The sequence below is a fragment of the Pithys albifrons genome, chromosome 6 (assembly GCF_047495875.1).
Source record: "Pithys albifrons albifrons isolate INPA30051 chromosome 6, PitAlb_v1, whole genome shotgun sequence".
Lineage (NCBI taxonomy): Eukaryota > Metazoa > Chordata > Aves > Passeriformes > Thamnophilidae > Pithys > Pithys albifrons.
Window position 1 is genome coordinate 1806371 of NC_092463.1, and position 22525 is coordinate 1828895.

At 51.4% G+C, this 22525-nt stretch overlaps 2 protein-coding genes across 3 annotated transcripts; both read left to right on the plus strand.

Annotated features, from left to right (window-relative positions):
• The first annotated feature begins 1941 nt into the window (after positions 1-1941).
• On the plus strand, positions 1942-14832 carry LRR1 (leucine rich repeat protein 1). 2 transcript variants are annotated; one of them, XM_071557160.1, is made up of 4 exons: positions 1942-2174; positions 2280-2378; positions 9347-10074; positions 14003-14832. In XM_071557160.1, the coding sequence occupies exons 1-4, from the start codon at positions 1980-1982 to the stop codon at positions 14253-14255; spliced, it is 1275 nt and encodes a 424-aa protein (XP_071413261.1). In that variant the 5' UTR covers positions 1942-1979; the 3' UTR covers positions 14256-14832. The 2 variants fall into 2 exon arrangements, with proteins under 2 accessions (XP_071413261.1, XP_071413262.1); XM_071557161.1 differs by having other exon boundaries at positions 1971-2003.
• A 4596-nt stretch (positions 14833-19428) lies between these two features.
• On the plus strand, positions 19429-21402 carry MGAT2 (alpha-1,6-mannosyl-glycoprotein 2-beta-N-acetylglucosaminyltransferase). Its single transcript, XM_071559326.1, has one exon. The coding sequence runs from the start codon at positions 19527-19529 to the stop codon at positions 20883-20885; it is 1359 nt and encodes a 452-aa protein (XP_071415427.1). The 5' UTR covers positions 19429-19526; the 3' UTR covers positions 20886-21402.
• Positions 21403-22525: the final 1123 nt, after the last annotated feature.

Here is a 22525-nt window from a genome sequence, read left to right on the forward strand (position 1 = left end):
GGACACTTTGGGCACACACGGGACACTTTGGGCACACAGGGGACACTTTGGGCACACACAGGGGACACTTTGGGCACACCCGGGACACTTTGGGCACACACGGGACACTTTGGGCACACACAGGGGACACTTTGGGCACACACAGGGACACTTTGGGCACACACGGGACACTTTGGGCACACACAGGGACACTTTGGGCACACACAGGGGACACTTTGGGCACACACGGACACTTTGGGCACACACAGGGGACACTTTGGGCACACACACAGGGGACACTTTGGGCACACACACGGGGGACACTTTGGGCACACAGGGACACTTTGGGCACACACAGGGGACACTTTGGGCACACACAGGGACACTTTGGGCACACACACGGGACACTTTGGGCACACACAGGGCACTTTGGGCACACACAGAGGACACTTTGGGCACACACAGGGGACACGTTGGGCACACATGTCCCCTCACATTCCATGTCCCCTCATTCCATGTCCCCTCACACTCTCCATGTCCCCTGACACTCCATGTCCCCTCATTCCATGTCCCCTCATTCCATGTCCCCTCATTTCATGTCCCCTCATTCCATATTCCCTCACACTCTCCATGTCCCCTCATATTCCATATCCCCTCATTCCATGTCCCCTCACATTCCATGTCCCCTCACACTCCATATCCCCTCATTCCATGTCCCCTCATTCCATGTCCCCTCACACTCTCCATGTCCCCTCACACTCTCCATGTCCCCTCATTCCATGTCCCCTCATTCCATGTCCCCTCATTCCATGTCCCCTCACACTCTCCATGTCCCCTCATTCCATGTCCCCTCATTCCATGTCCCCTCATTCCATATTCCCTCACACTCTCCAAATCCCCTCATTCCATATCCCCTAATTCCATGTCCCCTCATTCCCTGTCCCCTCACACCCCCTGTCCCCTCACTGTCCCTTCATTCCCTCACACTTCTCCCAGGAATTCCAGAGGGCGGATTTCCCCACCTGTTCGGAGGGTGCCCTGGGAATGCCCTTGGAATCCCAGGGGATTCCAGGAGGGCAGGATGTTCTCCAATGGATCCTGAGCGTGCAGGAACCGCCTGGCCCTGGGGGAGCCAGCAGGGGGCACAGCCAGGCTGGACGAACAGGGAGATTCTCAGGAAAATCAAGGAAAAAAAGAAACCCTGCCCACTGTGGAAAAAACTCCTGGAGAGTTTAGGAATATAGTTAGGCCACGTAGAGAAAATTAAGAGAGATAAAGGCACAATTAAAGTCAATTTGGCTACTCCTGTTAGGGACAACACAAAGTGTTTCTGGAAATACAGTAACAAAAGGAGGGACAAGGAAAATTTCCGTTCTTTGTTGGACTTGGGGGGAACATAATTAAGATTGATGAGGAGAAGGCTGAGGTTCTTCACACCGTCCGGGCCTGTTTTCACCGGTAAGACAGGTGGCCCTGAGGACACCCGGCTTGGGGAGCTTGTGGAGGGTGCTGAGCAGCCGAACGGCCCCGCGGTAACGGCGGAGGAAGCACCGAGAAGGGGCCGCGGGGCCGCCGGGGCCGTCCCGGTCCGTCTGAGGGGACGGAGGGGCCGGACCCGCACCCGCCGCCAGCAGGACCCCGCGCTGAGGGCCCCCCACACCCCGGGCTGCCCCCGCGGGTGCCGGTGCGGCCGCTGCCGCCGCTGTCGCCGTTCCGCGCTCCCGCCCCTCCGCCCCGCCCGCCGCCCCGCCCGCCGCCCCCGCGGCCCTGCCCGGGCGAAGCGCCGCCATCCCGGGGCGGGCACGCAGCGCGGCGGGCGGCATCCCGGCAGGCAGGCAGCGCGGCGGGCAGCTGTGCGCGCACAGCGCGGGAGGGCCCTGCGCGCCCTGCGCCGGCCGGTGGCGGGGCCGGGACCGGGACCGGGACCGGGATCGGGATCGGGATCGGGATCGGGGACCGGGATCGGGGACCGGGATCGGGGATTGGGGATCGGGGCGGGGATGCGGCTGCGGTGCGAGGTGGAGGTGCTGAGCCAGCTCCTGCCCAGCTGCGGGCTGCAGGGCCGCGGCCGCGCCGCGCAGGCCCTCGTGTCGCTGGGGCGGCCGCCCGGCGGGGCCGGTGGCGGGGCCGGTGGCGGGGCCGGGGTGTACCTGATGGTGTGCACGGCGCGGGACCGCAACGGGGCCCGGTACAAGGTGCGCGGGGGGCGGCCGGGGCCGGGGTGTGCCTGACGGTGTGCGGGGCCCGGTACAAGGAGCGCGGGGCGGGCCCGGCGGGCTCTGAGCGCGCTTTGCCCGCAGGTGCAGCACAACGTGGAGCGGCTCTTCACCCGGTTCGTGGAGCAGGGCAAGGCCACGGTGCGGCTGCGGGAGCCCGCGGTGGATCTGCGGCTCAGCAAGGTGCGTGAGGGGACGGAGCGGCCCGGAATGTCACCCGGTGCCACCCCTGCCATGGGCAGGGACACCTCCCACCAGCCCAGGCTGCTCCAAGCCCTGTCCAGCCTGGCCTGGGACACTCCCAGGGATGGGACAGCCACAGCTTCTCTGGGCACCTGTGCCAGGGCCTGCCCACCCTCCCAGTCACCAATTCCTTCCCAATATCCCACCCAGCCCTGCCCTCTGGCCCTGGGAAGCCATTCCGTGTCTTGTCCCTCCATCCCTTGTCCCCAGTCCCTCTCCAGCTCTCCCGGAGCCCCTTCAGGCCCTGCCAGGGGATCTCAGGTTCCCTGGAGCCTTCTCTGCTCCAGGTGACCCCCCCAGCTCTCCCAGCCTGGCTCCAGAGCAGAGGGATCCAGCCCTGGAGCATCTCCATGATTGGGTTGGAGGGACATTAAAGCTCATCCATCCCCCCCCTGCCATGGGCAGGGACACCTCCCACCTGCCCAGTGTGCTCCAAGCCCTGTCCAACCTGGCCTGGGACACTCCCAGGGATGGGGCAGCCACAGCTTCTCTGCCCAACCTGTGCCAGGGCCTGCCCACCCTCCCAGACACCAATTCCTTCCCAATATCCCACCCAGCCCTGCCCTCTGGCAGTGGGAAGCCATTCCCCCTCCTCTGGGCTGTCCTCTCAACTCTGCTCTTTCAGGAACAGAAAGGCCCATTTTCAAGTTGTTCTTCACAGCCTCTTTAGAGAGAAACATTTTTTATTTTACTCTTTTAATGTAAAGTTGCTGTTTGGCCTCTAATTCCATTAACTCTGTAACTACCTGAAGGGATGTTGGACCCGGGGGGGTTGGGCTCTTCTCCCACACAAGCAGCAGCAGGACAAGAGGGCACAGGCTCAAGCTGTGCCAGGGCAGGCTTGGCTTGGCCATCAGGAAGGAATTGTTTGCAGAGAGGGTGCTCAGGCCTTGGAATGGGCTGCCCAGAGAGGGGGTGGATTCTCCATCCCTGCAGGTGTTGGAGCTGAGACTGGATGTGGCACTGAGTGCCCTGGGCTGGTGAGCACAGTGGGGTTGGAGCAAGGGCTGGGCTGGAGGAGCTCAGAGGGCTCTCCCAACCCACTTCATTCCATCATTCCATGATTCTATATCCATGGAGGCCTCCCAGGGGAGGAGCCAGAGCCCTCAAACAGGTTGTGTCTCCCTTTTCCTAAAAGGAGAGAGGCAGAACTAAGCCAGGACTAACCTGCAGTGGGGCCCAGGAACCACCTGAGTGCCCTGGGCTGGTGAGCACAGTGGGGTTGGAGCAAGGGCTGGGCTGGAGGAGCTCAGAGGGCTCTCCCAACCCACTTCATTCCATCATTCCATGATTCTATATCCATGGAGGCTTCCCAGGGGAGGAACCAGAGCCCTCAAACAGGTTGTGTCTCCCTTTTCCTAAAAGGAGAGAGGCAGAACTAAGCCAGGACTAACCTGCAGTGGGGCCCAGGAACGACCTGAGTGCCCTGGGCTGGTGAGCACAGTGGGGTTGGAGCAAGGGTTGGACTTGCTGATCTCAGAGGTCTCTCCCAACCCAGATCATTCCATGGTTCTGTTCTAACCATTTGTTCCTTACAGCCTTTCTAATGGCAAAAAAAAAGAACATTCCTGTCTCAGAGCAGCAGGGGCTGTCAGAGCACACCAGTCAGGGCACAGCCACCACCCCCCTTTATTCCAACTCCAGGGTGTCTGTTTGCAGGTCACAGGAGATCTGGAAGCTGGGAAATGTTTTAATAATGTTTTAACACTAAATTTTCATGTATTTTTTCTGTGCCTGTCTTGGGAATGTTCTGCAGCTCTGTAGGAGAGGGAAGTGGGACAAGTTTTCCTAAACCTCTTGAGGTCTTTTCTAAAACCTCAGAGTGAGGATGTTTAAATGAAACCAAATTGTGTTGATTGGTGGTTTGGGAAATCCTGTTGACTTTCTGTGCTCTGAATCTGCTCTGAGGAAAACAGCCTTAATGTCAGGAACCTGTCAAAGGGTTAAATACAAAAGGAGTCCAAATTCAGTGAACTTTTTCCTCTCAGAAGCCAATGTGGATCCTGCAAAAATGAAAGTTCTTGCATGTTTTATTAGAACCAGAATATCTTCTTCTGCTCCTTTAATCTGAATTCTTCTGCTGGAAATGAGCAGACAAAAAGTTTATCTTGAAATATTATCTTGAAATAATATTATCTTGAAATATTATCTTGAATAATATTATCTTGAAATATTATCTTGAAATATTATCTTGAATAATATTATCTTGAAGTATTTTCTTGAAATATCTTGAAATATTATCTTAAAGTATTATCTTGAAATATTATCTGAAATATTATCTGAAATATTATCTTGAAATATTATCTGAAATATCTGAAATATTATTATCTTGAATATTATCTTGAAATAATATTATCTCGAATATTATCTTGAAGTATTTTCTTGAAATATTATCTTGAAATATTATCTTGAAATATTATCTGAAGTATTATCTTGAAGTATTATCTTGAATTATTATCTTGAAATATTATCTTGAATTATTATATTGAATTATTATCTTGAAGTATTATCTTGAAATATTATTTTGAAATATTATCTTGAAATATTATCTTGAAATAATATTATCTTGAAGTATTTTCTTGAAATATCTTGAGACATTATCTTGAATTATTATCTTGAAGTATTATCTTGAATTATTATCTTGAAATATTATCTTGAAGTATTATTTTGAAATATTATGTTGAATTATTATCTTGAAATGAAATTATCTTGAAATATTATCTTGAATAATATTATCTTGAAGTATTTTCTTGAAATATCTTGAAATATTCTCTTGAAGTATTATCTTGAAATATCTGAAATATTATCTTGAAATATTATCTGAAATATTATCTTGAAATATTATCTTGAAATAATATTATCTTGAATATTATCTTGAAATAATATTATCTTGAATAATATTATCTTGAAGTATTCTCTTGAAATATCTTGAAATATTATCTTGAAGTATTATCTTGAATTATTATCTTGAAATATTATCTTGAAGTATTATATTGAAGTATTATCTTGAAACAATATCTTGAATTATTATCTTGAAGTATTATATTGAAATATTATCTTGAAATAATATTATCTTGAAATATTATATTGAAATAATATTATCTTGAATATTATCTTGAAATAATATCTCGAATATTATCTTGAAGTATTTTCTTGAAATATCTTGAAATATTATCTGAAATATTATCTTGAAGTATTATCTTGAATTATTATCTTGAAATATTATATTCAATGATTATCTTGAATTATCTTGAAATATTATCTCAAATATTATCTTGAAATAATATTATCTTGAATATTATCTTGAAGTATTTTCTTGAAATATCTTGAAATATTATCTTGAAATATTATCTTGAGGTATTATCTTGAATTATTATCTTGAGGTATTATCTTGTAGTATTCTCTTGAATTATTATCTTGAAATATCTTGAATTATTATCTTGAAGTATTATCTTGAAATATTATCTTGAATTATTATCTTGAATTATTATCCTGAAGTATTATCTGAAATATTATCTTGAAATAATATTATCTTGAAGTATTATCTTGAAATAATATTATCTTGAATTATTATCTTGAAATATTATCTTGAATTATTATCTTGAGGTATTATCTTGAAGTATTTTCTTGAAATATTATCTTCAAATATTATCTTGAAATATTATGTTGAACTATTAAAGTATTATCTTGACATATTATCTTGAATTATTATGTTGAAGTATTATCTTGAAATATCTTGAAATATTATCTGAAATATTATCTTGAAATATCTTGAAATATTATCTGAAATATTCTCCTGAAATACTCTCTTGAAATATTATCTTGAAATATTATCTGAAATATTATCTTGAAATAATATTATCTTGAAATAATGTTATCTTGAATATTTTCTTGAAGTATTTTCTTGAAATATCTTGAAATATTATCTTGAAGTATTATCTTGAATTATTCTCTTGAAGTATTATCTTGAATTATTCTCTTGAAGTATTATATTGAATTATTATCTTGAGGTATTATCTTGAAGTATTATCTTGAGACATTATCTTGAATTATTATCTTGAAGTATTATATTGAATTATTATCTTGAATTATTATCTTGAATTATTATCTTGAAATATTATGTTGAAATATTATCTTGAAATAATATTATCTTGCATGTTATCTTGAAGTATTTTCTTGAAATATCTTGAAATATTATCTTGAAATATTCTCTTGAAATATTATCTGAAATATTCTCTTGAAATATTATCTGAAATATTATCTGAAATATTATCTTGAAATATTATCTTGAATTATTACAGAGTCCTTTTACCTGCCCCACATCCAGACCCCAAACTGAAGAGATCTCATCATTTTTCTGTAGTGTTTCTGCCAAGTTTCTTATTATTTTATTACAGAAAAGTTTTTAACTCCCCAAGCTGGACAAAAACTTTGTAGAAAAGAGATTTCCAGGTATTGGAAATGTAAAAAATCCCTGAAAAATGCCCTTTGTTGAGCCCTGCCAGGCAGTGGATTTGCTGCACTGAGCTGAGACACATCAGTGCAGACCCTTCAGCCCTGGAGCAAAGACAGTGAAGTGTCTGTTGGGGGGTTTCTGTCTGTTCCTGCTGCCCTGGATCTGTGTCAGCTCCAACAGGAGACCTGGGAGGCACCAACAACCCTTTAACCCTTTTCCCAACATCTTTTCTGTGGCTGAGGCTTGATATTTGTGGCAGGAAATTTGCCTGTTGAGCTTTTCCAACGAATTATTTGCTCTTTTTCTCTCTCCCTCTGACGTGTCTTTGTGTTTCTCTCACCATTTTCAAGGTTTCTGAGCAAGGTGTAAAGATCCTGGTGAGGGCATTGTGGATGAAGCTGCTTTGTGCTTGAGAGCAAAGCCCTGCCTGTGACTTCATTACAATCTACAGATATTTGGTTTACTTGCTCTTTACAAATTTGGAGGACTTTTTTTTTTACTTAATCCCAGTCTCAGCTGGCTCAGAAACAACAAATCTGCCTGTAATTAAAGGAAATTCTACAGCTAAATGTCTTAGATTGGCTGAGATGAGGAATGGTGGTGGTTTCAGGATCCCAGAAGGGTTTGGGTTGGGAGGGACTTGAATATGATCCAGTCCCACCCCCTGCCATGGACAGGGACACTTCCCACTGTCCCAGGTTGCTCCAGCCTGGCCTGGGACACTCCCAGGGATGGGGCAGCCACAGATTCTCTGGAAAACCTGCCTTGGATACAAAGGTGTTTGTTGTGCAGCTTCCCCATTTCTGGAGGGTGTCAAGGGAATGGCTGTGCTTGGAATGCTGAAGGAAAACAGTCAGTTTTGGTTACTGGTGCAGCCAGGATTGATCTTTGTTGTCTTTATTAATCTCACCTGAGCATCCAGAGGTCTCCAGGCTCCTTGCCCTGCTGTGCTGGCTGTTCATAGCCCATTGTGGACACCAGTCCTGAGCCCTCTGGAATTGGGTCTAAACAAACAAATTTGGGAGCAAAATTCTCTTTCAGGTGCAGGAAAGGGAACAGAGACACCCTCTGGGCTCCCACAGTGTGCCCAGACTCCAAGTTTGGCCTTTCCTTTTAAGGATGCAACAGGGTTTTTTACTTTAAAGTTCACTTTTTAGTCTGTCACCTGAAATAGGAATCTAGGAGAGAAATATTTGGTGGCCCTCCTGTTGATGAAAGTGAATTGTATCAGTACAACAGAAGCATCAGATGCTTTCTGGATCTTTATTTAAAACACAGGTCACCTGATCCTCTGTCCTGACTGAGAGTCAGTCAAAGGCTTTAATGGCTTCCCACTGCCAGAGGGCAGGGCTGGGTGGGATGTTGGGCAGGAATTCCTGGCTGGGAGGGTGGGCAGGCCCTGGCACAGGTGCCCAGAGAAGCTGGTGTGGGGATAGATATAGATATGACTATATATATATATACAAGGGCATAGATCTGCTGAGATGAGCCCAGAGATCACCAGGGTGGGCAGAGCAGCTCTGCTGGGAGGGGAGGTTGGAATACTGGGAATGTCCAGCCTGGGGGAGAGAAGCTCTGGAGTGACCTCAGTGTGACCTTCCAGGACCTGAAAGGGCCAAGAGAAAACATGGAAAGAGACCATTGGCAAGGGCCTGGTGGGACAGGACACAGGGAATGGCTCTAAGCTGGAAAAGGGTAGATGTAAGTTGGATATTGGGAAGGAATTGGTGTCTGGGAGGGTGGGCAGGCCCTGGCACAGGTGCCCAGAGAAGCTGTGGCTGCCCCATCCCTGGGAGTGTCCCAGGCCAGGTTGGACAGGGCTTGGAGCAGCCTGGGCTGGTGGGAGGTGTCCCTGCCCATGGCAGGGGTGGCACTGGGGGGGCTTTGAGGTCCCTCCAACCCAAACCATTCTGAGTTTCCACTGCCATTATATCATATCCCACCTAAATGTTGTTTGGTCAGTTGTTTGCAATGAATTTTCCCCTTGTTTGCTGCTGGCACAGCGAGAGCTGTGTGTGGCCAGAAGCACTGACTGAACCTGCCTTGAAGCTTCCCCCTTCCTTTATGTGGACTGTAACCCCAGCTTCCATCCTTATCCTTCCTAGCAACTTCCAGGAATTACTGCCTCAGGTTTCAGAGCCGATCTCCCCATGTGTGTTCACAACTGTCCCTTTATCCTGCTGCATTTTAGGGAACCCCAGTGCCTTGTTTTCTCCTGTACTTTATTTTCATCTGTGAGTTCAGTGCTGTTCCTTTCCCGGGTGCTGCAGCACAGTTTGATCCGGATTGCTCCAAGAGCTCCTGTTTTTCTCAGGCACTGCAAACAGAGCTGCTCCCTCCCATGTCATTGCCCTGCCGAGTTAGTAGCTCCTGATACAGCCAGGAAGGTGTTAGTGTAACACATGGGCAGGGGTAAGGAGCTTTTACCTTCCACTCCTGTGTCTCCCTGCAGGCCAATGTCAGCAATCTAAAGACTTTCCTTTCAGCCCTGAGACTGGCTCACCAAGGCACCGACGCTGCACTCCTGCCTCTCTCCACTCTGGTCCCAGCAAAGAACTCGGAGGTGGAAAAACTCAAGACTAAAATGATCATCACTTCCAGGAGGGACTATCCTCTCTCCAAAGGCTTCCCTTACTCCCTGGAGCACCTGCAGACCTCCTACTGCAAACTGGCGCGGGTGGACACGCGCGTGCTCAGCCTGCGGAGGCTGCGGCGGCTGGACCTGAGCCACAACCACATCCAGCAGCTGCCGGCGACGCTCGGGGACCTGGTGTGTCTGCAGGAGCTCGACCTGCACGACAACCACCTGGAGTCCTTCAGCGGGGCCCTGTGCTGCTCGGGCCTGCAGAGGTCGCTGCAGCTGCTGGACCTGAGCCAGAACAGGCTGCGGGCGCTGCCGCTGGAGTTCTGCGGGCTGCGGGCGCTGGTGACGGTGAAACTGGACGACAACGAGCTGGAGCGACTGCCCTGCAGGGTGGGGCAGCTCGGCCGCCTGCGCTTCCTGTCGGCCGCGCGCAACAGGCTGCCCTTCCTGCCCGCGGACTTCAGGAGGCTCTGCCTGGAGAACCTGGACCTCTTTGGGAATCCCTTCGAGCAGCCCAACCCGCTGGTGCCCAACATCCAGCTGAAAATCCCCCTGACCCTGTTGGAATGCGCTGCCAGGGCGGCCGTGAATCACAGGTAAGAGCACACCTGGCCACTCACCTGGCTGCTGCCTCTCCCTCAGGGCCTGCTGCTCATCACCTGCTGCATTCATAAGGTTCACATTCCTTTAGAATCACGGAATGATCTGGGCTGGAAGAGCCCTCTGAGCTCCTCCAGCCCAGTCCTTGCTCCAACCCCACTGTGCTCACCAGCCCAGGGCACTCAGGTGGTTCCTGGGCCCCACTGCAGGTTAGTCCTGGCTTAGTTCTGCCTCTTTCCTTTAAGGAAAAGGGAGACACAACCTGTTTGAGGGCTCTGGCTCCTTCACTGGAAGGCCTCCATGGATATAGAATCATGGAATCATGGAATGAACTGGGTTGGAAGAGCCCTCTGAGCTCCTCCAGCCCAGCCCTTGCTCCAACCCCACTGTGCTCACCAGCCCAGGGCACTCAGTGCCACATCCAGTCTCAGCCTCAACACCTGCAGGGATGGAGAATCCACCCCCTCTCTGGGCAGCCCATTCCAAGGCCTGAGCACCCTCTCTGCAAACAATTCCTTCCTGATGGCCAAGCCAAGCCTGCCCTGGCACAGCTTGAGCCTGTGCCCTCTTGTCCTGCTGCTGCTTGTGTGGGAGAAGAGCCCAACCCCCCCTGGGTCCAGCCTCCTGTCAGGGGGTTGTGGGGAGTGAGGAGGTGCCCCCTGAGCCTCCTCTTCTCCAGCCTCAACCCCCCCAGCTCCCTCAGCCTCTCCCCACAGCACTTGTGCTCCAGACCCTTCTCCAGCCTTGTTGCCCTTCTCAGTTGGGTTGGAAGAGACCTCTGAGATCATCAAGTCCAACCCTGATCCAACCCCACTGTGATCACCAGCCCAGAGCACTCAGGTGGTTCCTGGGCCCCACTGCAGGTTAGTCCTGGCTTAGTTCTGCCTCTCTCCTTTAAGGAGAAGAGAGACACAACCTGTTTGAGGGCTCTGACTCCTCCTCTGGGAGGCCTCCATGGATATAGAATCACAGAATCATGGAATGATCTGGGTTGGGAGAGCCCTCTGAGCTCCTCCAGCCCAGCCCTTGCTCCAACCCCACTGTGCTCACCAGCCCAGGGCACTCAGTGCCACATCCAGTCTCAGCTCCAACACCTGCAGGGATGGAGAATCCACCCCCTTCGAATTCCACTTTTTAAAATCATCAGGATAAGGCAGGAAATTTTTGCCTTGGAAGCATTTAGGCAAAGCTACGGGTTGAAATGTTTTTATCCACCAAAGAGGGATAAACAGAATGTTTCTGGTCAGCTTTGGGAAAGAGAATCAGCCCTCCAACCCTGACCCACTTCTGCTGCAGGGTTTTCCTGAATTTCCTAATTTCCTTTGGTGTTCTGGCTTATTCAGACAGTCCTGGGTCTAAGGGAATTGTAAAATTTTTATTTCACCAAGTGACTATCACCCTCCCAGGCTGCTGTTTGTTACCAGCTCCTTCTCTTCCTCCACACCACTTCCATGGCTCCACCACCTACCAGGATCCTTCAGGGACCACCTGCTGCCACTCCCACCCTGCTCTGGGTGGAAAGGGAGCACAGAAGATGAAAATCTGGCACAGAGGAGGGTGAGAGACAGGCTTGGAGTGTCCCTGATCTCCATCCTGTGCCATCCCAGCCCTGGGGGTGGGGAGTGCCCCACAAATGTGGGGTAATTGCCCAGAAATCTGCACCAGAGGCATCCATGGGCACACCCTGAAGGGCACTGAACCACCACATGTTCTGGGCCAAAACACCCACTTCTGACCTTGCTGATTTTATAATTAAACCCCACAGGTCTCCTTTCCCAAGGTTATATAAATTGCAGTGGATTTGAGGTAAACATTAAAGCTTTTTTTTTTTTCAGAGGATTTAAACCCTCAGCACTGGTCAGATTTCAGTGCCCAGTTACTGCAAAAACCTTGAGAAAGGGAAAAACCAGAAGCAGAGAAGATGCAAAATAAACATTTGGAAATCAGTCTTGGTTCTGGGAAAGTACCAGGGCTTTTCCTGACGGGAAAAAAAGGTGTCCTGAAATTAAAGTGATGAGAAAAAGCCTCCCAGGAGTGTTGGCAATGTGAGTGATGGTACGTGGAAAGGACTGGGAATGTGTAGGTGTAGCAGGATGTGAGTCAGTGGGACCTGAGCCTGGAGAGCCTGCTGGGCACTGGTGATACCCACACTGCAGCTGAACTTGGCAAAAGACTTCAGAGGAATTATTTCTTTTGTACCCCCCAGACTTGGCACTGCTGTGCTGTGGATTTAGGAAGCAGCAATTCCTGCTCCTGACTCTGGATGTCGTTGCTGACACGATGGCTGGAGAGAGCTGTGATCAAGAGAACCTTAATCTGAGCCCTGCAGTGCAGCACTGCTGCAAAAAGGCTCAGTTTATCTCCCCTTTCCCCTGAGTTGTGTTTTATGTTATTGCCACTTCGTGTAAGAGAGGGAGGAGTAAATTGTGGGTGCTGTGTCAGGCCAGGGTGAAACCCACTGACCTCCCTGGGTAATGGGAGGGAAGAAAAGAATGTGCCCAGTTGTCTCATTGTTCTTAATCTTCCCTTAATTCCCTAATTCTCATTATCATTAATCTTCTTTTTAGTTCCCTAATTGGCTGTGCCCCGGGCTGTCAGGATTGATGTTGTCTCCTGGAATTCAGGTCTTGGCACTCAGGGGTGAATGTTTTTAGTGACTGTCTTGGGAAGTGACATTTAATTCCTAACCAGCCCAAAATGGACAGAGTGGCTGGAGAGCAGCCAGAGAAAGGGACCTGGGGGGACTGAGGGACAGGAAGCTCAACAGGAGCCACCAGTGTGCCCAGGTGGCCAAGAAGGCCAATGGGATCCTGGCCTGGATCCAAACTAGCGTGGCCAGCAGGCCCAGGGCAGTGACCCTTCCCCTGGACTCTGCCTTGGGGAGGCCACACCTTGAGTGTTGTGTTCAGTTCTGGGCCCCTCAGTTGAGGCAAGAGATTGAGGGGCTGGAGCGGGGCCAGAGAAGAGCAACGAGGCTGGAGAAGGGACTGGAGGTGGCACTGAGTGTCCTCTGAAACACCTCCAGGGACAGAGAATCCACCATGTCTTGATCCAACCCCACTGTGATCACCAGCCCAGGGCACAGAGTGCCAGAGTGATCCCAGTGGGGTTGGATCAAGGGTTGGACTTGATAATCTCAGAGGTCTCTTCCAACCCAAGTGAGAAGAGAAGAGCAACGAGGCTGGAGAAGGGACTGGAGCACAAGTGCTGTGGGGAGAGGCTGAGGGAGCTGGGGGTGTTCAGCCTGGAGAAGAGGAGGCTCAGAGGTGACCTCAGCACTGTCTGGAACTCCCTGAAGGGAAGTTGTGGCCAGGTGGGGGTTGGTCTCTTCTCCCAGGCACTCAGCAATAGGACAAGGGGGCACGATGGGCTCAAGCTCTGCCAGGGGAAATTGAAGTTGGAGATCAGAAAGAAATTCTTTGCAGAGAGAGTGCTCAGGGATTGGAATGGGCTGCCCAGAGAGGGGGTGGATTCCCCATCCCTGGAGGTTTTTCAGCTGAGCTTGGCCGTGGCACTGAGTGCCATGATCTGGTAAAGGGACTGGAGTTGGACTAAGGGTTGGACTTGATGATCTCAGAGGACTTTTCCAACCCAATCTATTCTATCATTCTGTGATTCTATGGATGTGGCACTGAGTGAGAATCCACCACATCTTGATCCAACCCTACTGAATCCACCACGTCTTGATCCAACCCTACTGTGATCACCAGCCCAGGGCACTTTGTGCCCTGGGCTGGTGATCACAGTGGGGTTGAATCAAGGGTTGGACTTGATGATCTTGGAGGTCTTTTCCAACCCAATCAATCAATGATTCTATGAAAATCCCAGATTTCTGTTTGTGCTCTCAGAGTGTCTCCCAGCTGGTGGCCTCTCATCCTGTCTGACTGACACAGGTTCATTGTGCTTACTCCTCTCATCCCACAGAATCCCTTACGGCTGTCACCTCCTCCCTTCCCACCTTTGTGAAGACCTGGAAGTGGCCAAAACCTGCCAGTGTGGCAGTGCCTGCCTGAGCAGCTTCATCCAGATCACAGTGACCATGAACCTGCACCACGTGGCCCACACGGTGGTCCTGGTGGACAACATGGGTGGCACTGAGGCTCCTGTGCTCTGTTACTTCTGTTCCCTGCACTGCTACTCCCAATTCCTGGACAGGCACCTCCAGAGTAACAGGTGACCTGGCTGGGTGCAGGAGCTCAGTGGCACTGAGGGGACACACCAGCCTGGGATGTCCTTGTGGTTGGAATGAAAAGCAATTTGTAGCTTGAACGAACCTTCCTTAGGACTTTTCCCCTTCCTTTCCCTGTTCCTGTGACTTTCCTCGGAGCATCGCGGCGGTTTTCCTGGGTTTGTGGAGCAAGTGGTTCTTTCCTAGGGATTTATCCCAAACTTCCTGACACATGTGGTGCCCTGAGCTCTGCCCATGGACAGTGACTGTGTTGGCTTCGTCGCTGGACTCTGCTCTTCCCAACCTCTTTACTGTGGAGGAGACAATGCCAGTCCAAACCAGTTACATAATTCCAGGTGCTTCTTTTTTTAAGGTTCTGTTACAACATTCCCACTTCAAGCAGGGACCAGCATTGCTCATTTTTTTACCAGAGCAAATGTGGGTTTGGGGGTTTTATCTCTCTGTGACACGAGACATGTCTTTTTTCTAAATATGTGCCAGAAACTTTGTTTCTTAACTCTCCTGTTCCAGTGATTCTTCAAGTTGTTTCACTGTGTTGACTTATTAAACTTTGAAACCCTTGTAAGGACGTCTGGACTGTGTTTTCTCTAAGGAGTTTTTCATCCAGGGCATTCCAGGGGTTTTTCCTGGTGGGAACACTGAAATATTGAGTGTATCCACAGGCCCCTCTTTCATGTCTTGTCAGCTGGTTCGTGGCTGGGATTGGAACAAAAGGCCCTTGAGAAGTTTCTGAGCATCCCATGCCCTGGGACATGTTTGGAGGGAGCTCAGTTATTTCTGGAGGGGTATTGGAGGCCTCCCAGGGGAGGTTGAGGTTGGATATTGGAGGAAATTCCTTCAGGGAGAGGGTGGTGTGGTCAGCACTGGCTCAGGCTGCCCAGGGAGGTGAGTAAGTCCCCATCCCTTCAGGGGTTTCAAAGCCATTGGGATGTGGCACTTGGGGACAGGTGTTGGTGGTGGCCTTGGCAGTGCTGGGGAATGGTTGGAGTCAACAATCTCAGTGGTTTTTTCCCAATTGTAATTATTCCATGAATTAATTACACACTGATGCCAAGCAGAGCTGCCCCCTGGCTGGTGCTGCTGTAAAGGGAGAGCTCTGACTGCAGCAGCCTTGGGATTATCCATTGGAAAAACACCTGCTGGGTGGAGCACACGAGGAAGAGGAGGGAAGTGGAGGAGGCACAGGAATTCAGGCTCCTGTGGGACCCCTCAGGAATGTCAGATGGAGAGGGGGGAGTGTCTGTGTGGTGTCCAGAACTCCCCAGGGAGCCAGGTGTGCTGGGAGAGCAGGAACCCCCCTGTGGGACCCTCCAGGTGTGCTGGGACAGGAGAACCCCCCTGTGGGACCCTCCAGGTGTGCTGGGACAGGAGAAACCCCCTGTGGGACCCTCCAGGTGTGCTGGGAGAGCAGGAACCCCCCTGTGGGACCCTCCAGGTGTGCTGGGAGAGCAGGAACCCCCCTGTGGGACACTCCAGGTGTGCTGGGAGAGCAGAACCCCCCTGTGGGACACTCCAGGTGTGCTGGGACAGGGGGAGCCCCCCCTGTGGGACCCTCCAGGTGTGCTGGGACTGGAGAAGCCCCCTGTGGGACCCTCCAGGTGTGCTGGGACAGGAGGAACCTCCCTGTGGGACCCTCCAGGTGTGCTGGGAGAGCAGGAACCCACCTGTGGGACCCTCCAGGTGTGCTGGGAGAGCAGAACTCACCTGTGGGACCCTCCAGGTGTGCTGGGAGAGCAGGAACCACCCTGTGGGACCCTCCAGGTGTGCTGGGAGAGCAGGAACCCCCCTGTGGGACCCTCCAGGTGTGCTGGGAGAGCAGGAACCCACCTGTGGGACCCTCCAGGTGTGCTGGGAGAGCAGGAACCCCCCTGTGGGACCCTCCAGGTGTGCTGGGAGAGCAGGAACCCCCCTGTGGGACCCTCCAGGTGTGCTGGGAGAGCAGGAACCCCCCTGTGGGACCCTCCAGGTGTGCTGGGAGAGCAGGAACCCACCTGTGGGACCCTCCAGGTGTGCTGGGAGAGCAGGAACCCACCTGTGGGACCCTCCAGGTGTGCTGGGAGAGCAGGAACCCCCCTGTGGGACCCTCCAGGTGTGCTGGGAGAGCAGGAACCCCTCTGTGGGACCCTCCAGGTGTGCTGGGACAGGATGAACCCCCCTGTGGGACCCTCCAGGTGTGCTGGGACAGGAGGAACCCCCCTGTGGGACCCTCCAGGTGTGCTGGGAGAGCAGGAACCCCCCTGTGGGACCCTCCAGGTGTGCTGGGAGAGCAGGAACTTACCTGTGGTACCCTCCAGGTGTGCTGGGAGAGCAGGAACTCACCTGTGGGACCCTCCAAGTGTGCTGGGAGAGCAGGAACTCACCTGTGGTACCCTCCAGGTGTGCTGGGAGAGCAGGAACTCACCTGTGGGACCCTCCAGGTGTGCTGGGAGAGCAGGAACCCCCCTGTGGGACCCTCCAGGTGTGCTGGGACAGGAGGAACCCCCCTGTGGGACCCTCCAGGTGTGCTGGGAGAGCAGGAACCCCCCTGTGGGACCCTCCAGGTGTGCTGGGAGAGCAGAACTCACCTGTGGGACCCTCCAGGTGTGCTGGGACAGGAGGAACCCCCCTGTGGGACCCTCCAGGTGTGCTGGGAGAGCAGAACTCACCTGTGGGACCCTCCAGGTGTGCTGGGAGAGCAGAACTCACCTGTGGGACCCTCCAAGTGTGCTGGGACAGGAGAAACCCCCTGTGGGACCCTCCAGGTGTGCTGGGACAGGAGGAACCTCCCTGTGGGACCCTCCAGGTGTGCTGGGAGAGCAGAACTCACCTGTGGTACCCTCCAGGTGTGCTGGGAGAGCAGGAACTCACCTGTGGGACCCTCCAGGTGTGCTGGGAGAGCAGAACTCACCTGTGGGACCCTCCAGGTGTGCTGGGACAGGAGGAACCCCCCTGTGGGACCCTCCAGGTGTGCTAGGACAGGAGAACCACCCTGTGGGACCCTCCAGGTGTGCTGGGAGAGCAGAACTCACCTGTGGGACCCTCCAGGTGTGCTGGGAGAGCAGGAACTCACCTGTGGGACCCTCCTGGGGAGGCAGCTCTGCTTCCCTGCAGGGAATGTCATCCCAAACTGCCCTGGCTTCCCATGGAATTGGTCCCAAATTCCAGAGCCCAAGGGGAGGGGCTGGGACAGGAAGCCCAGAGTGAGGAGGGGAATTCTGGCCATTCATTCCTTGTAATCATCCAATTATTTTATTATAATCTTGCAATTCAGAACTCTTGTCTTATTACAGATTATCCTTATAATTCCAGAATTACTCCCTGCTTATATTCCTGAAATTCTGGAATTACAATCTATTATTCTTGTAGAATTATTTCATTTATTATTCTTGAAATTCCAGAACCATTTTCTCACCTTATTCTTGCAATTTTAGAGTTATTTTCTTACCTCATTCTCACAACTCCAGAATGATTTTCTCCTATTCTTCCAATTCCAATGACTTAAAATTCATTATTCCTGCAAGTCCAGATTCTTCTCTTGTACTTTTGCCTTTCCAGAACTCTTCATATATTATTGCAAATCAAGAATAATTCAGTCCTGCAATCCTAGAACCATTTTTTTCCCCCCATTCTGGAATGAATTTCTTACTCTTACCATTCTAGAATTATTTTATCACCTCATTCTTTCCAACCCAGAATTATGTTCTATTTTATTTTATGTTCTGGTTTATTTTATGTATTTTTCTCACCAATCCAGGATGATTTTCTCACCTTGTTCCAGCAATTCTAGAATTATTCCACTCTTATAAATTAATCTTGGAAACTCCAGAATCATTTCATACTTGCTGTTCTAGAATTAATTAAACTTATTCTTGGCAGCCCCTGGAGTGAATTAATCAATTCTTGCCATTCTGCAAAGTGTTTATTTTCTTAGTCCTTCAAATTTGGGATGGTTTGATCTTGTTCTGTCAATCTGAGAAAGATTTTCTCTTGTTCTTTAATCAGAATTATCCCATCTCATTCCTTCCCTCCTGGAATGGTTTGATCTTATTCTTTAATCAGAATTATCCCATCCCATTCCCTGACTCCTGGAATGGTTTTCTCTTGTTCTGTCAGTCTGGGAATGACTTTATCTTATTCTTTCAATCTTAAAATGATTTTATTTTATTATTTCAATCAGAATTCTCATTTCTTGACTCCTGGAATGGTTTTCTCTTATTCTTTCAATCAGAATTATCCATCCCATTCCCTGACTCCTGGAATGGATTTATCTTGTTCTGTGAGCCTGGGAATGACTTTATCTTATTCTTTTAATCTTACAATGATTTTATTTTATTCTTTAAATCAGAATTCTCATTTCTTGACTCCTGGAATGATTTTCTCTTATTCTTTAATCAGAATTATCCCATCCCATTATTTGACTCCTGGAATGGTTTTCTCTTGTTCTGTCAGTCTGGGAATGACTTTATCTTATTCTTTTAATCTTAAAATGGTTTTATTTTATTCTTTCAATCAGAATTCTCATTTCTTGACTCCTGGAATGGTTTTCTCTCATTCTTTAATCAGAATTATCCCATCCCATTCCTTCCCTCCTGGAATGGTTTGATCTTATTCTTTAATCAGAATTATCCATGCCATTATTTGACTCCTGGAATAGTTTTCTCTAATTCTTTAATCAGAATTATCCCATCCCATTCCTTCCCTCCTGGAATGGTTTTATCTCATTCTTTAATCAGAATTATCCCATCCCATTCCTTCCCTCCTGGAATGGTTTGATCTCGTTCCCGCCATCCCACAACGATCTTCTCACCTTATTCTTGCCCCACTTTTACCGCGTCATTCCCGACGCGGAATCCCCGCGTCTCGCGCCGCTTTCCCCGCGCCGTCCGTGCATCCCGGGGTTAATTAATTCCCGGGTTAATTAATTCCCGGGTTAATGAATTCCCGCCATTCCTCCGCTCCCCCGGGAATTCCCGCCCTCTCCCCCCCCTCCCACCCCAGCCGAGGCCCCGCCCCCTTTCGGCGGCGCCGCCCAATCAGAGCGCGGCGCGGCGGAAGCTCGCGCTCGGCTGAGTGACGGGCGTGCTGGCCAATGGAACGGCGGCGGCGGGCGGGGCGGCGGCCAATGGGACGCGGGAACGTGTGTTGGCGGGGCGGGGCGGGGCGGGGCTGGCGCGCGCGCGCTGGGGCGGGAGCGGCGGCGGCGGCGGCGGCGGCGGGAGCGGCGGGAGCGGGGCCGCCGCCGCCGGGACCGGGAGCGGGACCGGGACCGGGAACAGGAACATGCGGCTGCGCGTCTACAAGCGCAAGGTGCTGCTGCTGGCCCTGGCGCTGGCGCTCTGCGCGCTGGCGCTCTGGGGCACCGGCGGCGGCGGCGGGGCGCGGCGGCGGCACCAGCAGCAGCAGCAGCAGCAGCGGGGAGGTCCCGGTAGCACCGGGGAGCCCCCGCGGGTCAGCGAGCCCCCCCCGGCGCCGGCGCGCCGCCCCGCCGCCAACGCCTCGGTCACCGCCGCCGCCGCCGCCGCCGCCGTGGTGGTGCCGGCGGTGCTGGGCGAGAACGCGACGCTGAGTTACCGCTCGCTCGTGTACCGGCTGAACTTCGACCAGCCGGTGCGCAACGCCGAGCGCTTCCCGGCGCCGCCGGACCTGGTGCTCGTGGTGCAGGTGCACGACCGCGCCGAGCACCTGCGGCTGCTGCTGGAGTCGCTGCGGCGGGCGCCGGGCGTGGAGAACGTGCTGCTGGTGCTGAGCCACGACCTGTGGGCCGAGGAGCTGAACCGGCTGGCGGCCCGCGTGGATTTCTGCGCCGTGCTGCAGGTGTTCTTCCCGTTCAGCATCCAGCTGTACCCGCGCGAGTTCCCGGGCCACGACCCCCGCGACTGCCCCCGCGACGTGGGCCGGGCGGCCGCGCAGCGCCTGGGCTGCATCAACGCCGATTTCCCCGACTCGTTCGGGCACTACCGCGAGGCGCGGTTCGCGCAGACCAAGCACCACTGGTGGTGGAAGCTGCACTTCGTGTGGGAGCGCGTGCGGGCGCTGCGGGAGCACGCGGGGCCCGTGCTGTTCCTGGAGGAGGATCATTACCTGGCCCCCGACTTCTACCACGTCCTCAAGCGGCTGTGGGCGCTGCGCCAGCGCGAGTGCCCCGAGTGCCAGCTGGTGTCCCTGGGCACCTACGGCCCCGTGCGCGGGGGGCTCGCCGGCCGCGCAGACAAGGTGGAGATGAAGACGTGGAAGTCCACGGAGCACAACATGGGCATGGCCTTCGGCAGAGACACCTACCAGAGGCTCATCGAGTGCACGGACGCCTTCTGCACCTACGATGACTACAACTGGGACTGGACTCTGCAGCACCTGACGGTGTCCTGTCTTCCAAAGTTCTGGAAGGTGCTGGTCCCCGAGATCCCCAGGGTTTTTCACACGGGGGACTGTGGCATGCACCACAAGAAATCCTGCAGACCCTCCACCCAGAGTGCCAAAATCGACTCTCTCTTGAACAGCAACCAACAGTACCTGTTTCCCAAAACGATGAGTGTCGGTAAAAGGTACTCCATGGCCCCCCTGTCCCCTCACGTGAAAAATGGAGGGTGGGGAGACATCAGGGACCACGAACTCTGCAAGAGTTACCGCAGACTCCAGTGAGGAGCCTCCTCTCCAAGCCTTCTTTTCTTCTTGAGTTGTCCCATTGTGTCTTTTACAGGCACGCATGTGTATAAACAGCATTTATGAGTTGGTTTCTGCTTTAATATGAATAAACCTTCTTGTTTAAAGGTGTCCCAAAATAGTAATCTCTCATGTTTGGCAACCACGTTTTGGAAATGGGTGACGTGCTGCAGCCCCTACACAAACAGTGACCTGCTGCTGTGTTTGCTGGGAGGAGGAGGAGGAGGAGGAGGAGGAGGAGGAGGACAGTTTTAAGTGCATCTTTTTTGGTGCTGAAGCTCTGGTGGTGCCCGTGACACTGCACCGGGGGGGGGCCCTCACGTGCTGCCCCACCCGGGGTCACCTCATGCCCCGTCCCCGTGTCCCAGCTCGGTTGCAAAGTGTCCATGGATATATGAAGGATGGAAAAAAATAAAAGTCATTGTTTTTACTACGATGTAGATAAATATATGATTTTTTTAAGTTCTGCCGAAATAAAAACTCAGTTGTTTTGTAATCACAGAGAAGTCCTTGATTGTCACCAAACAGATGATGTCATCTCATGTTCCTAAAAAGTCAGGATGGGATGGGAGGGGAGTTTCTCTTCTTTAATCCCAGGGGCTGGACATGTCCATCACCCCTTCCAGCAGGGTGCATTTAACTTCATTAAATTTTTAATGCTACTCATTAATCGAGGCAGGAAAAAATAGCAAATTGGTGGCACAACACCTCTATTGTTTGGATTTTAAAAAAAATTGGTTTCAAACTAGCTGTGTAAAACCAGGAGTGAAAACGCTGCTGTGAAGTGGGAATGGGCTGATGATTCCACCACCCCTGGAGGTTTTTCAGCTGAGCTTGGCCGTGGCACTGAGTGCCATGATCTGGTAAAGGAACTGGAGTTGGCCCAAGGGTTGGACTTGATGATCTGGGAGGTCTTTTCCAACCCAATTCATTCTAGGATTCTGTGATTCTGTGGATGTGGCACTGAGTGAGAATCCATCATGTCTTGATCCAACCCCACTGTGATCACCAGCCCAGGGCACTCTGTGCCCTGGGCTGGTGATCACAGTGGGGTTGGATCAAGGGTTGGACTTGATGATCTGGGAGGTCTCTTCCAACCCAATCCATTCTATCATTCTGTGATTCTGTGGATGTGGCACTGAGTGAGAATCCACCCCATCTTGATCCAAGGCTATTGAATCCACCATTTCTTGATCCAACCCTACTGTGATCACCAGCCCAGGGCACTCTGTGCCCTGGGCTGGTGATCACAGTGGGGTTGGATCAAGGGTTGGACTTGATGATCTCAGAGGGCTTTTCCAACCCAATCCATTCTGTGATCTGGACTTGGGACCCACAGAGCTGGTTGCTAACCCTGCAGCTGCTTTGAAGGCACAGCTGGTTCAGGAGCATCTCAGCAGCTTTTTGTAGAACACAGAAGTGTGTCAGAGAAAGGAAATGCTCTGGGGTTTCTCCCAGCTGCAGTTTCACAACATTCTTGCTCTGTGTTGTTTTACTGGGTCAGGGGTGGTGATGAAGCTGTGCTGGTGCCTCAGCCCTCCGAGACCTCCCCAAAAAGCTGCTGGGGGTTGAAGCAAAGCCAGCAAAGCCCTCACTCGCCCTCCTCCCATGGATGTGCT

Bases quoted from the DNA above. Each gene is read 5' to 3' on its own strand.
- MGAT2 (XM_071559326.1), top strand. From the start codon at position 19,527: ATGCGGCTGCGCGTCTACAAGCGCAAGGTGCTGCTGCTGGCCCTGGCG.
- LRR1 (XM_071557160.1), top strand. From the start codon at position 1,980: ATGCGGCTGCGGTGCGAGGTGGAGGTGCTGAGCCAGCTCCTGCCCAGC. The intron at 2,175-2,279 runs GTGCGCGGGGGG...CTTTGCCCGCAG, and splicing joins GCAACGGGGCCCGGTACAAG to GTGCAGCACAACGTGGAGCG. The intron at 10,075-14,002 runs GTAAGAGCACAC...CTCATCCCACAG, and splicing joins AGGGCGGCCGTGAATCACAG to AATCCCTTACGGCTGTCACC.